This window comes from Triturus cristatus, chromosome 6 (genome assembly GCF_964204655.1).
Source record: "Triturus cristatus chromosome 6, aTriCri1.1, whole genome shotgun sequence".
NCBI lineage: Eukaryota > Metazoa > Chordata > Amphibia > Caudata > Salamandridae > Triturus > Triturus cristatus.
In genome coordinates this window covers 669,874,792-669,886,970 of record NC_140589.1, presented here as the reverse complement: position 1 = coordinate 669,886,970, position 12,179 = coordinate 669,874,792, and the positions used below count along the sequence as shown (strand labels likewise).

The following is a 12,179-nucleotide window of genomic DNA, read 5'->3' as shown; positions in this document are numbered from 1 at the left end:
TGGCTCACGGCAATGGCGTTCTGCAGCACGAACAGCGAGATTTACTCCAGACTCCTTCCCAGCGTGGCCCGTCCCAAGGACATCTGGGGTCCATATAAAACATACATTGCGAAAATGCCGAGCTCCTCTCAATCACACTCCAGCTCAGGAATAGTGCCCACAGGGGTAGGTTAGGTTCTTGCTTTGGAGGAGGTGCGCGACTGGGTGGGCCTTGGGATGGCTGGGGCACTGTGGGTTCCCGTACTTCGGGTGCGGAAATGAGGGTTGCGCAGGGATTTGATATGACCAATATGAATGTTGAGTTCTAATGACCTGGGCGGATGTGGGGAGGGTCAGTGCTGCACAGTATTCAGCTATGGGTTCCGACGGATGTGATTGTTGTAATGGTTTACAGGATAATGCTGCCTGGAGCCAGGCTTATAGATGGTTATTGGACAGGAGGATAGAATTGTCGAAATGTATCTCTCACACCTATGTTGAACGTAACCACTGCGGAGTTCTCTGTATTGTTTCTTTTAAAAAAATAAATAAAGTAAAAAAAAAAATTTACCCGCCAACCTCAGACTATTTTAACTGCACTTTTGTAAAAACACTCAGAGCATACATCTAAACTAGGCACCTGTATGCATGCTCTCACCAGCACACTACACGTGCACCTTATGAAGCATATTTTAAGCCATCATCATATTGCTGATGTGTTATAGTTTCTCTTTTCTCTTTTTTTCCCCAACCCTCTTTTTATGTCTCCACTAGGCTGAGAACAGGGTACACATATAATAACGTGTCCCAACAACAGTATTTGTTTACTACAACCTCAACGAAGGTTTGATGGGAATATAGGGCATCTTTTTCCCTGATTCCCATATTCTTTTTACTGGTCCTGATGAAGCGCTCTAGGATCCACTAGGGACCAACACATAGCGTGAAACATGTCGACCCTCTCCCACACCTAACACCTTAGTAACTCACTACACGGTTTGAGAGCAGCGGGATCTAATTTGCTTGGTTTCCCCTGTCATTCTGCATAACTTGCGTCTCCATCCCCGTGATATATTTTTAGCCTAATCCAGAGGACCCCCCAATAAACTGACTAGGGTACCCACTGGGTTATTTTAGCTTTCACTCACTATCACTTCCTGACCCACACACCCACATGCACAAATGCGGCAACTCCTAGAAGATCTCCGCCAGAGAGCCCTCCAGTAGGGCCCGTGAGGGACTGCAGCACCACCCCCATGAGGAGCATTGCCCGATAATGATGCTATACACTCGCAAGGGTGTGTGAGGGCACAACAATTTACATACAGGAGTACCTTCTCTCCTCTCTGCACACTCAAACCTACCTTGGAGACACCTTATACCGACAACAGCCGACTAGGTTGCTGTATGTTTTCCCCTTTTCCCTTTTTAGGAACTGATACCATCCACAGTGTTTAAGCTTTTATATCTCCACATGTGGGGTATCACTGGCTGGTAGTCATTTTGTGGATTCCTGAAGTTTCCATCACATAAATAAAAGGGAAATGTGTGATTTAGGCAAAGTTTTAGGTTTATATGGCATTGTAGTGAGGAAAACCTCATGAGACCCATGCAATGCACACCACCCAGAAATCCCCTTAGTGTTCACTTTTCAAAAACGTGTATGGCTGGTAGGTTTCTATGGCTGGTGGCCGAGCAGGCCCCAATACCACAGCTACACCTTTCGCTAATCTCTCCAAGCAGCACTTATGTGCCTTTTGTGTGCCGCCCACCAACACAAGTGGCATGCCATTTATATTGGGAGACGCAAGGGAACTCAGGATGGTAGAAAATGTGTTGCGCTCCTCAGATTCCATAATGTCCCGGCACAGAAATGTGAGGAAAATGTGTGCTTTAGCCAAATATTACGGTTTCTCAAAGAAGACCTAAATCAGAGAGACACACAAGTTACACACCTGGATATTTTGTAGACGTGTTTTATCCCTTGCTTTGCTTTTTGGAATACTTCCATGGTAAAGAACCCTTCAATAGTGGATGAGTCTGAAACCTTCTAAACCTTCAATCCAATACGCCGGGACATTAGTCTATTCGGCTAATGTGAGGCCTAGTCCAAAACATCTAATATAGTCACATCAAAAGTTGTACGTTGCAGAGTTCAGGGAGTCTTCTTATGTTTTTCCACATCAGGATTTGAAAATCCACCCACTGCTTATAAACGGCAAGGTCCCATTGTACAATAAGTCCCATCACTCCCTCTGCCTCCCAAAGGGAGGAGAGGAACTTAGTGGACAGTCATTCTTACTACTCCAACACAATCATAACATGTAATTGCAGCCCATGTAATACCATAACACATTCTCCCTATATTCTGGCAGCAGGCAACCAAGAGGGGAAATAGTAGAGGAGTGAAAGTGTAAGTTTAGAAATGGAATAGAGCCGTGACGAGTGGGTAGCATATACTGAGGGTGAGTGTGCTGGGGTATGAAGCAGTCACAGCAATGTGAGCTCACCATTAGACTATGTAGTTGCACCCGAAAATAATATTTATTTTCTTTGTAGCAATGCTGTTGTGGCTTTATAGCACTACTTACTTTGTAACTTGCAGGGGTGTACAGGAAATTGAGGCAAATATATTGGGGTATTAATACCGTTATGGGGAAACAAAGTCTTGTAGTAAAGGTGTTTCCTCCTGAAGGATCCAAAACTAAGGCTCTGGGCTTAGAGTTGTAAAAGGGAAGCATTGCAGCAAAAGTCAGAGAGTATGAAGTAGAACTCTTATTACAGGTTTGTAGTGGCACAATCTGGTTCACAGTGGCTGCCCTTGTATCTTTTAAAAAATTGTCCACACATGTTCAGGGGTGTAGCTTCCAATGCTGCGGCAAGTGCAGTGGTACTGGGGCCCACAATCCTGAGGGGCACACTGAACCATGATTAATGCTGTTATTTATAAGTGAAACAGCAGCAAGAGAGCTCATTTCATGGGGTCATGGGGGTCTGGGGTGGGGTAGGGTAGGGTAGGGTGGAGTGGGGTAGAGTGAAGTAGCTGGAGTGGCACAGACTGGGGTAGAGTAGAGTGGGGTAGATTGGACTGGGGCAGATTTTAGTGAAGTGGATTGGTTGTAGTGGGGTAGAATCAGCTGGGGTAGATAAGGCTCGATAATAGTAGAGTGGGGTCGATTGTAGTGGAGTAGAGTGGGGTAGATTGTGGTGGGTAGAATGGGGTAAATATTGTTTGGGTAGATTGCAGTGGAGTAGATTGGGGCAGAGTTGACTGGGGTAGAGTGTGGCTGCCTGAGGTAGATTAGAGTGGGGTATCTTAGAGAGGGGTAGATTGGAGTGGGGTAGCCAGGAGTGAGGTAGATTGAGGAGGTAGAGTAAAGAGGGGTAGAGGATAGTAGATTGGAGTGGGATAGATCGGGTGGAGTGTGGCAGATTGGAGTGAGGTAGAGTGGAGTGGGGTACATTGGAGTAGGGTACATTGGAGTGTGGTAGATTAGGTAGAGTGGAGTGAGGTAGAGTGGAGTGAGGTACATTGGAGTAGGGTAGATTGGAGTAGGGTAGAGTGAGGTAGAGTAGGGTAGTTTGGAATGGAGTAGATTGGGGTACACTAGGGTAGAGTGGAGCGGGCCAGAGTAGAGTTTGGTAGATTGCAGTGGAGTGGGGTAGATTGGAGTGGGATAGAGCGGATTGGGGTAGATTGTAGCGGACTGGGGTAGGTTGAAAAGGGGAGGATTGGAGTGGGGTATATTAGGGTAGAGTGGAGTGCGATAGAGTGGAGTCGAGTGGGGTAGATTGTGGTGGGGGTAGGTTGGTGTAGAGTTAAATGGGGTAAACTGAAGGGGGTAGAGTGGGCTAGAGTGCACTGGAGTGGTGGACATTGGGGTGGAGTGGGGTAGACTGGGGTACATTGGAAGGGGTTGAATGTAGTGGTGTGGGAAGAGTGGGGTACATTAGGGTAAAGTGGAGAGGAGTGGAGTGAGGTAGAGTAGATTGGGGTACAATGGGGTCGTGAGGGTTAATGTGGGGTAGACTGGAGTGGGGCAGAATAGAGTGTGGCAGAATGGATTACAGTGGGGTGGGATAGATTGGAGGGGAGTAGATTGGGATAGAGTGGAGTGGGGTAGATTGTAGGGGGTAGGCTGGGTTTGATTATGGTGAAGAGGGGTACATTAGGATAGATTGGAGTGGGATACATTGGGGTAGATTGGAGTGGAGTAGTTCAAGTGGGGTAGATGAGGGTGGAGTAAATTAGGGTAGAGTGGATTGGGGAAGATTGTAGTGGAGTGGGATAGATTGGGGTATAATTTTGTGGGTTAGATTGGGGTAGAGTGGAGTGGGTAGAGTGAGGTGTGGTAAATCGAGGTGGGTTAGCTTGAAGTTAAGTAGATTGCTGTGGAGTAGAGCAGAGTAGACTGAATTAGAGGGGAGCGGGGGTACACTGTAGTGGAGTAGGTTGGAGTGGGGTAGACTGTAGTGGAGAGGGATAGATTGAGCAGAGTGGATTGGGATAGACTGGGTAAAGTGGGGTAGAGTAGACTAGATGAGGGTAGTTTGGGATATAGTGGGGTAGATCAGGCTAGAGTGCAGTGGGTTAGATAGGGGTGGTGTAGAGTGGAGTAGATTGCAGTGGGGTCGATTGGGGTAGAATATAGTGGATTAGATTGGGGTAAATTGAGGTGGGGTCGAGAGCGGTAGTTTGGAGTGGGTTAGGGTGGGGTGGGGTAGATTAGGGTAGAGTGGAGTGACGTAGACTGGGATGGAGTAGATTGGAGTGGGTTAGACTGGCGTGGAGTAGGGGATAATGGGGTACAGTGGACTGGGGTATAGTGGGGTCGATTGAAATTTGGTAGAGTGGGGTACATTGTAGTGCAGTAGATTACAGTGGAGTGGGGTAAACCGGAGTGGGATAGATTGGGGTAGGTCAGGATAGAATAGAGTGAGGTAGGTTGTAGTGGAGTAGTTGGAGTCAGATAGATTGGGGTGGCGTAGAGAGGCGTAGAATTGGATAGATATAGTTTGGGGTAGATTGCAGTGAGAGGGCTAGACTGGAGTGGGGTAGATTGGAGTGGGGTTGACTGAAGTGGGCTAGATTGGAGTGAGAGAGTGGAGTGAGGTAGATTGGAGTAGAGTGAGGTGGAGTGGGGTGGAGTAAATTTAGGTAGAGTGAGGTGGGTAGATTGAGGTAGGGTAGATTGGGGTGTGGTCGATTGGGTTAAAGGAGAGTGGGGTAGACTGAAGTGGGGTAGACTGAGGTATAGTCGGGTAGATTGTAGTGGAGTAAAGTGGGTTGTATCAGAATAGGGTAGGTTGGAATTGGGCATATTGTAGTGGAGTGGAGTGGGCTAGATTGGGGTGCGGTAGAGTGGAGTGGATTGGGGTAGATTGGAATGAGGTAGATTGGATTGGAGTGCAGTAGATTGCGGTGGGGTAGATTGTAATGAGGTAGACTGAAGTGGAGTAGGTTAGGGTCCAGTGGAGTGAGGCGGACTGGGGTCAGGCAGAGTAGGGTAGAGTGAGGTAGATTGTAGTAGAGTGGGCAGGGGTGGAGTGGGGTAGATTGAAGTTGGGTAGAGTGGGGTACATTGTAGTGCAGTAGATTACAGTGGAGTGGGGTAAAGTGGAGTGGGATAGTGCTGGGTAGATCAGGATAGAATGGAGTGGGGTAGGTTGTAGAGTGGGGTAAACTGGAGTGGGGTAGACTGAGTTGAGTGGGGTAGATTAGAATACAATGTAGTGGGTTAGGTTGGGGTAGAGTGGAGTGACGTAGAGTGTGGAAGAGTGGGGTAGTTTGGGGTGGAGTAGATTAGGGTAGAGGGGAGCAGGGTAGATTGAGGTACCATGGGTTAGGGTACATTGAAGTTGAGTGGGGTAGAGTGGGGTAAACTGGAGTGGGGTAGATTAGTTTAGGGTGGAGTATATTAGGCTAGACTTTAGTGGAGCGGGGTAGATTGGTGTGGTGTCTATTGGGTAGAGTGGAGTGGATTTTGGTGGGGTAAATTAGGTAGAGTGGGGTAGATTGTAGTGGATTAGTTGGAGTCAGATAGATTGGGCTGGCGTAGAGAGGTGTAGAATCGGATAGATATAGTTGGGGTAGATTGGAGTAGGGTAGATTGCAGTGGAGAGTTCTAGATTGGAGTGGGGTTGACCGAAGTGGGCTAGAGTGGAGTGAGATAGAGTGGAGTGAGATAGAGTGGAGTGAGATAGAGTGGAGTGAGATAGAGTGGAGTGAGATAGAGTGGAGTGGAGTGAGGTGGAGTGGGGTGGGGTGGAGTACATTTAGGTAGAGTGAGGTGGGTAGATAAGAGGTAGGGTAGAGTGGGGTAGATTGGGGTGTGGTCGATTGGGTTAGAGGGGGGTGAGGTAGACTGAAGTGGGGTAGACTGAGGTATAGTCGGGTAGATTGTAGTGGAGTAAAGTGGGTTGGATCAGAATGGGGTAGGTTGGAACTGGGCATATTGTAGTGGAGTGGGGTAGATTGGGGTGAGGTAGAGTGGAGTGGGGTAGATTGTAGTGGAGTGGGGTAGATTGGAATGGAGTGCAGTAGATTGTGGTGGGGTGGGGTAGATTGAAATGAGGTAGATTGGAATGGAGTAGGTTGGGGTCCAGTGGAGTGAGGCGGACTGGGGAAGAGTAGAAGGGGTAAACTGGGGTAGATTGGGGTGGGGCAGAGTGGGGTATATTTGGGTAGAGTGAGGTAGATTGTAGTAGAGTGGGCAGGAGTGGAGTGGGATAAATTGGGGTACAGGGGAGTGGGGTAGACTGGGCATAGTGGAGTGATGAGGCTGGCTTAGAGTGGAGTGTGGTATATTGGTGAGAGTGAAGTGGGGTAGACTGTGGTAGATTGGAGTGGGGTACATTGGAGTAAGGTAAATTGGGGTGGGGTGAAGTGGAGTAGAGTGGAGTGTGGTATTTGGGGTAGATTGGAGTGGGATGGATTGGCGTGGAGTGGGGTAGATTAGTGTGAGTGGGGAAATTGGGTACATATGAGTGGAGTTGAGTGGGGTAGCTTGGGGTGGGGTAGGTCGGGTTAAAGTAGATTGGAGAGGATATTTTGGGGTATATTGGAGTGGAGTAGACTGTGGTTCAGTAAAGTGGCATGGATTGAAGTATAATTGGATAGACTGGGGTGGGCAGGAATGAGGTAGAGTGGGCAAGAAAGGAGTAGAGTGGGGAGGGTCGATTGGGATACAGTGGAGTGGTGTCGCATCTTTGCTGTTGCCACATGTCCTAGTCGCAACATCTTTACAATATTAACCTCTTGAATGGCCCTAACATATATAAGTTTAGAGAGCCTTTGCGGTTTTTTTTTGTTATTTTGGTTGGGTGAGCAAGCCTCGGAACTTTGCTGTTTCTGTAATATCTCGAACGTGGCATGCGCTATGCTCCTCCCCGAAACCCCTCCTCCCCCGCCCCCATGATGTGTCAGCCTGGACTGCTGCAGCTTCAGGACACACACACACAAGTCTTTAGCTGATGTGTGCTGGGCTGGGCTGCACTGCTGATGGGGCTACAGTGGCTGCCTCGTACAAGGTATTTCCTAGGTCATCCAGTGGTTAAGGCGCATAGAAAAAACTACCTGAACTCTGATCCTGGGAACAATGTTGGTGACATGGCTTAAAAAACTAAAACCAAAGTGTTCTGCAACTATTTTGTTTCCCTTCACCTTGAGGTAACTACAGATAAGATATAGCACACATACCTTAAATAAAAAGTAAGTGTGTGTGTCACTAGACAGTCGCCCAACTGAATCCTGGTTGGGGCACTGGTAGAATAGTGGTGACCATTTAAAGTGCTTTGATGTCCTAACTAAATGACTGAACGCACTGTGCATGTGACAGTCATTTTTAAATTCAATTGCACAGTATAAAACAAGCATTGGCACAGCCAATAGGTCTCGCCTTTGGGACCTTATAAGTGTTTAGTTATCCAGCACAATATCCTTGGTGCAACAACATCAAGTGTTGCATGGCTAAACACTTATAAGGTCCCAAAGGCGAGACCTATTGGCTATGCCAATGCTTGTTTTGGTGGGCAGAGAGATTAAGTGATTTGCCCAGAATCACAGGATGTGGAGTCGACCCAGAGGCTCGAACCTTGGTTTTGCAGCAGCAAGGTCGGCAGCCTAGCCGTGAGACCACATCCTCTCCCCTTCTTTGGCAAAATAAGAAGGGTTTGGGGCATAAACCCTTGCTAGAAATGTTGGCTTCCTTCAGCCAGCAGGAGCTTTTTTTTTTTTTTTTTTAACGGCGTTTTATATAGCGCAAACTCTACCCAGAATCGGGTATCAGAGCGCTTTACATAGCACCAGTTGTGTTACATGAGGACACATTCATTTTTTGTTAGGCACGGGGAGATGAAGTGATCTGCCCAGAATCACAGGATGTTCAGCGTCATTGCCGAGACTCGAACCGGGTTCCCCAGATTCGTGGTCGACTGCCCTAGCCGTTAGGTTAACTCCTCTCCCCAGTAGTAGGTGAAATCTAGGATGGTTAAAGACTGCTTAGTTCCTGCTCAGGTAGCCAAACTTGATTGCTCTTTGCCAGTGGCGTAGGAAGGGGGGTGCGGGCCGCCCCGGGTGTCATCAGTGGGGGTTTAAAATACATATTTTTGCCATTTTGTCAAGCTGGGCGTGACAAGAAATCACTGAGGGGGGGGGGTGACAAAATGGCAAAAATATGTGTTTTAAACACATTTTTGCCATTTTGTCAAGCCAGGGGTGCCAAGAAGTTTTCTGCACTGGGTACCACCGGACTTTGCTACGCCACTGCTCTTCGCTTCCCTCCTCATTCGAGGGATACACTTGTACAGTAGTGCAGCGCCTCTGCTCATGTCACCAACTCCCATTCTTGGACATTTGATATCATTGTACAGCATCTCTGCCTTGTGCATGTTGCCATGTGGATTGCTGGCCCTTCTCTGATAAGTTATTTTTCAGGCTACATGGGCACACTACACTCAGGTGTCCCTATGGCTAGCTTGGTGCTGTGCAGTTGCCTATCTTTCAGTCCTAAATAGAATTTCACGTCTTCCACTCGCACTTCCTCCTCCATCACACACTGCTGGAGGCTGACTCGGAGGGTACAATAAGCACCTCTCTTGATCATCAAAATGCACCCCGCAGCAAATCACACCAAATACAACGCTTGGCCAACCAAACGCTCCCCAACGGTGCAGCGAGCTAACCTTCCGAAAACAGCCCCAATGTCATATGAAGAGCTCTACAAATACAAAATCTACATATTATTTGACAACTTTGGCTACTATTGGTGGAAATCCAAAAAATAGGGAGTGAAAAGTGCTTGCTTGTGTAATGTTAACCGTCAGATCACCTGGATGGCAGCCAATGGGCGCAGTGAGTTCAAAGACACAGCTGCCTGAGTAGGGAATACTTAGGAACCACTGCCTAAGCTTTCAGTCTCACTGGACTTTAACACATGGGTGCAGCTGTCTCCCAGGCACTGACTGACGAGGCTGCGGGTTTCTCTAGATAAACGTTCACACCCAGACTTAGTATGCAGAACATTTTTTGTTGAGAACACTACATGTAGGGAGAAGCTTAGCGCTATGTAGACTAATAAAAGAAATGTAGTTCAGGAGTAGGTGAAGGACACAGCGCCCTTTGCAAACAATGTTTTTTTTTCCTGCCTAGCAATGCAAATACTATCTTTTGTACAGCTTTGTGAAGGCGATAGGACTAGGTAAATGCCGAGCTTTTATAGATGTGAAATGCAAAGAAAGGCATGGCAGTTCAAGGCGGACGCTGCATAAAAAGCAGTCTAACTTAGAGCAGCAGCTGCAGCACTATTATTAATATTAAAAAGTTCTATGGATTGCAGAGATACCCACAACGGGCTTCCCGGCGGTGACAGAAAAAGTAACTATTGCGGCACTAGTTTGTATAAAAAGTGACATACAGAAATCAGCCATCATAAAGCCATTTGCACACGGCCATCTGCACACAGTTACAGATGTTTTACTTTCTATTGTCTTAGTACAGAATAGGATTGCATAACAAGTAATCCAAATAAGTAATCCGATTACTTCTGAGCGAGAAAGTAAAACAGGACACTTTCAAATAACTTTTCCAACTCCGTTGCTCGTGAAAAGGTGGGCTTTTAAATGTTTAATTACTTCTCCCAAATCCCGCAAAGTCGGCCAACTTCAATGACAAAAATAATACTCAACGTGTGTAACGCACGACTATCTAAAAATAATAACCAACCTGAAAAAGGATGACTTCTTTGTTATCCAATGAACATAAATCTACCATGGAAGACTAACATTAAGCTCGTGCGGTTTCATTCGTGCATAAGACATCTATCTTACCTCTGAAGTAAATGTAGTTGATAAGAACCAGCACAGTCCTTTTGTCCAGGCTGCTGAGCAAATCGACAATTTTGCCCTTTGTTTGCTCCTCAACGTAACCATTGATCTGCTTCTTGGCCTTCTCCTCATTTTGGAAATCGGTGGAGAAGGCTTCGGACTGGTAGTTCTGCTTCAGCTCGTCCAGGAAGGGGCGCAGCAGTTCGACGCCCTCGCGGATGAAGAGGGCGTTGCCCGTGTGTAGCTGCAGCTGGCTGCCGGGGTCGTTGAGCACCTGGAGCAGGTGGTGGAAGCCGGCGTGCACCTCCTTCAGGGGCAGCTCGCTGGGGGGGAACCCCAAGCACTCCACCATCTGAGAGAGGGTGCCAGCCCGGGCGCCGACGGACAGCATGGCCATGGCGGTGGAGATGCTGACGGGAGAGAAGAATATGTTCTTGGACTGTGCCGCTGCGGCGACATGCTTGTAGAAGGTGAACGCAAACTGCGTGTTAGCGGGCGCCACTTTCTGACAGGCCATGGTGAGGCGCTGCGTCTTTACTCCGGGGAGGTTTCAGCTCACTGTAGTACTGTACACCGGCGCGCCCGAGAATATGCTTCTGTGGAGTGACTGAGGTGAGGGGTTGGGTTACTTGACTCACTGACTGAAAGCAGGAAGAGGGTTGGAATACCAATGCCTCTGACCTGCGGATACAAACGGTCTGGCCATCTTTGAATGGTAGATTAAATGCAACAGTATTCGTGTCCTAACAGTGTAACTGGTTTGCTTGAGAATAAAAGTGTGAAAAAACTGTTCCCTTGCAACGTACAAGAATGCTTGGCTTTTTCATTTAAAACATAAGTTGCGTTGTTTATTTTTAAATAAAACAACGTGCACTTTATAACTAGCTGTGTCTTGGCGCCGGGAAACCCTTCTTGGGTAGCTGTTGCGCCCTATAAATTGATAAAATAAATAAATAAATAAAATAACTAAAACTAAGCCTGTTCAGATATTTCACATTGCTCCAAGGCAAAATTAACAAGCATTTGCAATGCAATAGGTCCCGCATTTGCGAGAGTTTGAGCTATTGGCATTGTAAATGACAATATGTTTTATTTATGTGTTTTGAAAACCTGAAAGCGGTGCGTAAATAAGCACTTTATACTTGTAGTCCTTGCTTACGGACAAGCAAGTCTGGCAGTAAACGAGGTGCAGTTACTGCCAGCCTTGGTTCTCCTAAGCAATGGCTATAAGTAGAAAGGTGCGTGTTTACGACCGCTTGCAAGTTTTTAAAAGGCATTGTCATTTTCAATACCAATAGCCCAAACTCTCACAAATGCAAGTCCTATTGCATTGCAAATGCTTGTGTTTTTTAATGGATGCAATTTGGGCTTGATATAACCTAAACCATAATCTGGAATTATGCTATGATTGAACCATTCAGAATAATGTGCTGCATGACTAAACACTTAAAAGGTCCTAAAAGCGAGACCTATTGGCTATGCCAAAATGTGTTTTGTTATTGAACCAGCTGTAGCATCTGTAATGGCACTGCCCTGCACTGGTCATACGTGATTATTGCTAGCAAACAGAAGAGCTTTCTGGTTCTAGTCACCAGGTCGCTTAGGATACTGTCTATGAGGGTCTAAGCAGTGCACTGTAAGGACATTATGATTGAGCTGCTCATCATATCTGGGGAATGTAATCTTTTCTTGCGGTTCAGGCACGTACGGATCCGCCTTAAACTGGATTTTTTCAAGGTTTTCTTTTTTACATAGAATAACTTATTATTATACAGCCATATTACACTAAGGAAAGCATGTTCACTGAACAGATATTGAAAAGTGTGTTCCACACGCCATTAAAATAACTGGAGCGTGCAAGAGTGCGCATTGGGGCA

General features: G+C 46.9%; 1 protein-coding gene across 1 annotated transcript in view; it reads right to left on the bottom strand.

Annotated features, from left to right (window-relative positions):
* The window catches only part of LOC146817710 (alpha-1-antiproteinase-like), a 56,101-nt gene extending 45,160 nt beyond the window's left edge, over nt 1–10,941 (bottom strand). The window contains exon 1 of the mRNA XM_085611169.1: nt 10,306–10,941. Coding sequence (XP_085467295.1) covers nt 10,306–10,819 — 514 coding nt within the window. The 5' untranslated portion in view covers nt 10,820–10,941. The remainder of the gene's footprint in view (nt 1–10,305) is intronic.
* Between the last annotated feature and the right edge of the window lie 1,238 nt (nt 10,942–12,179).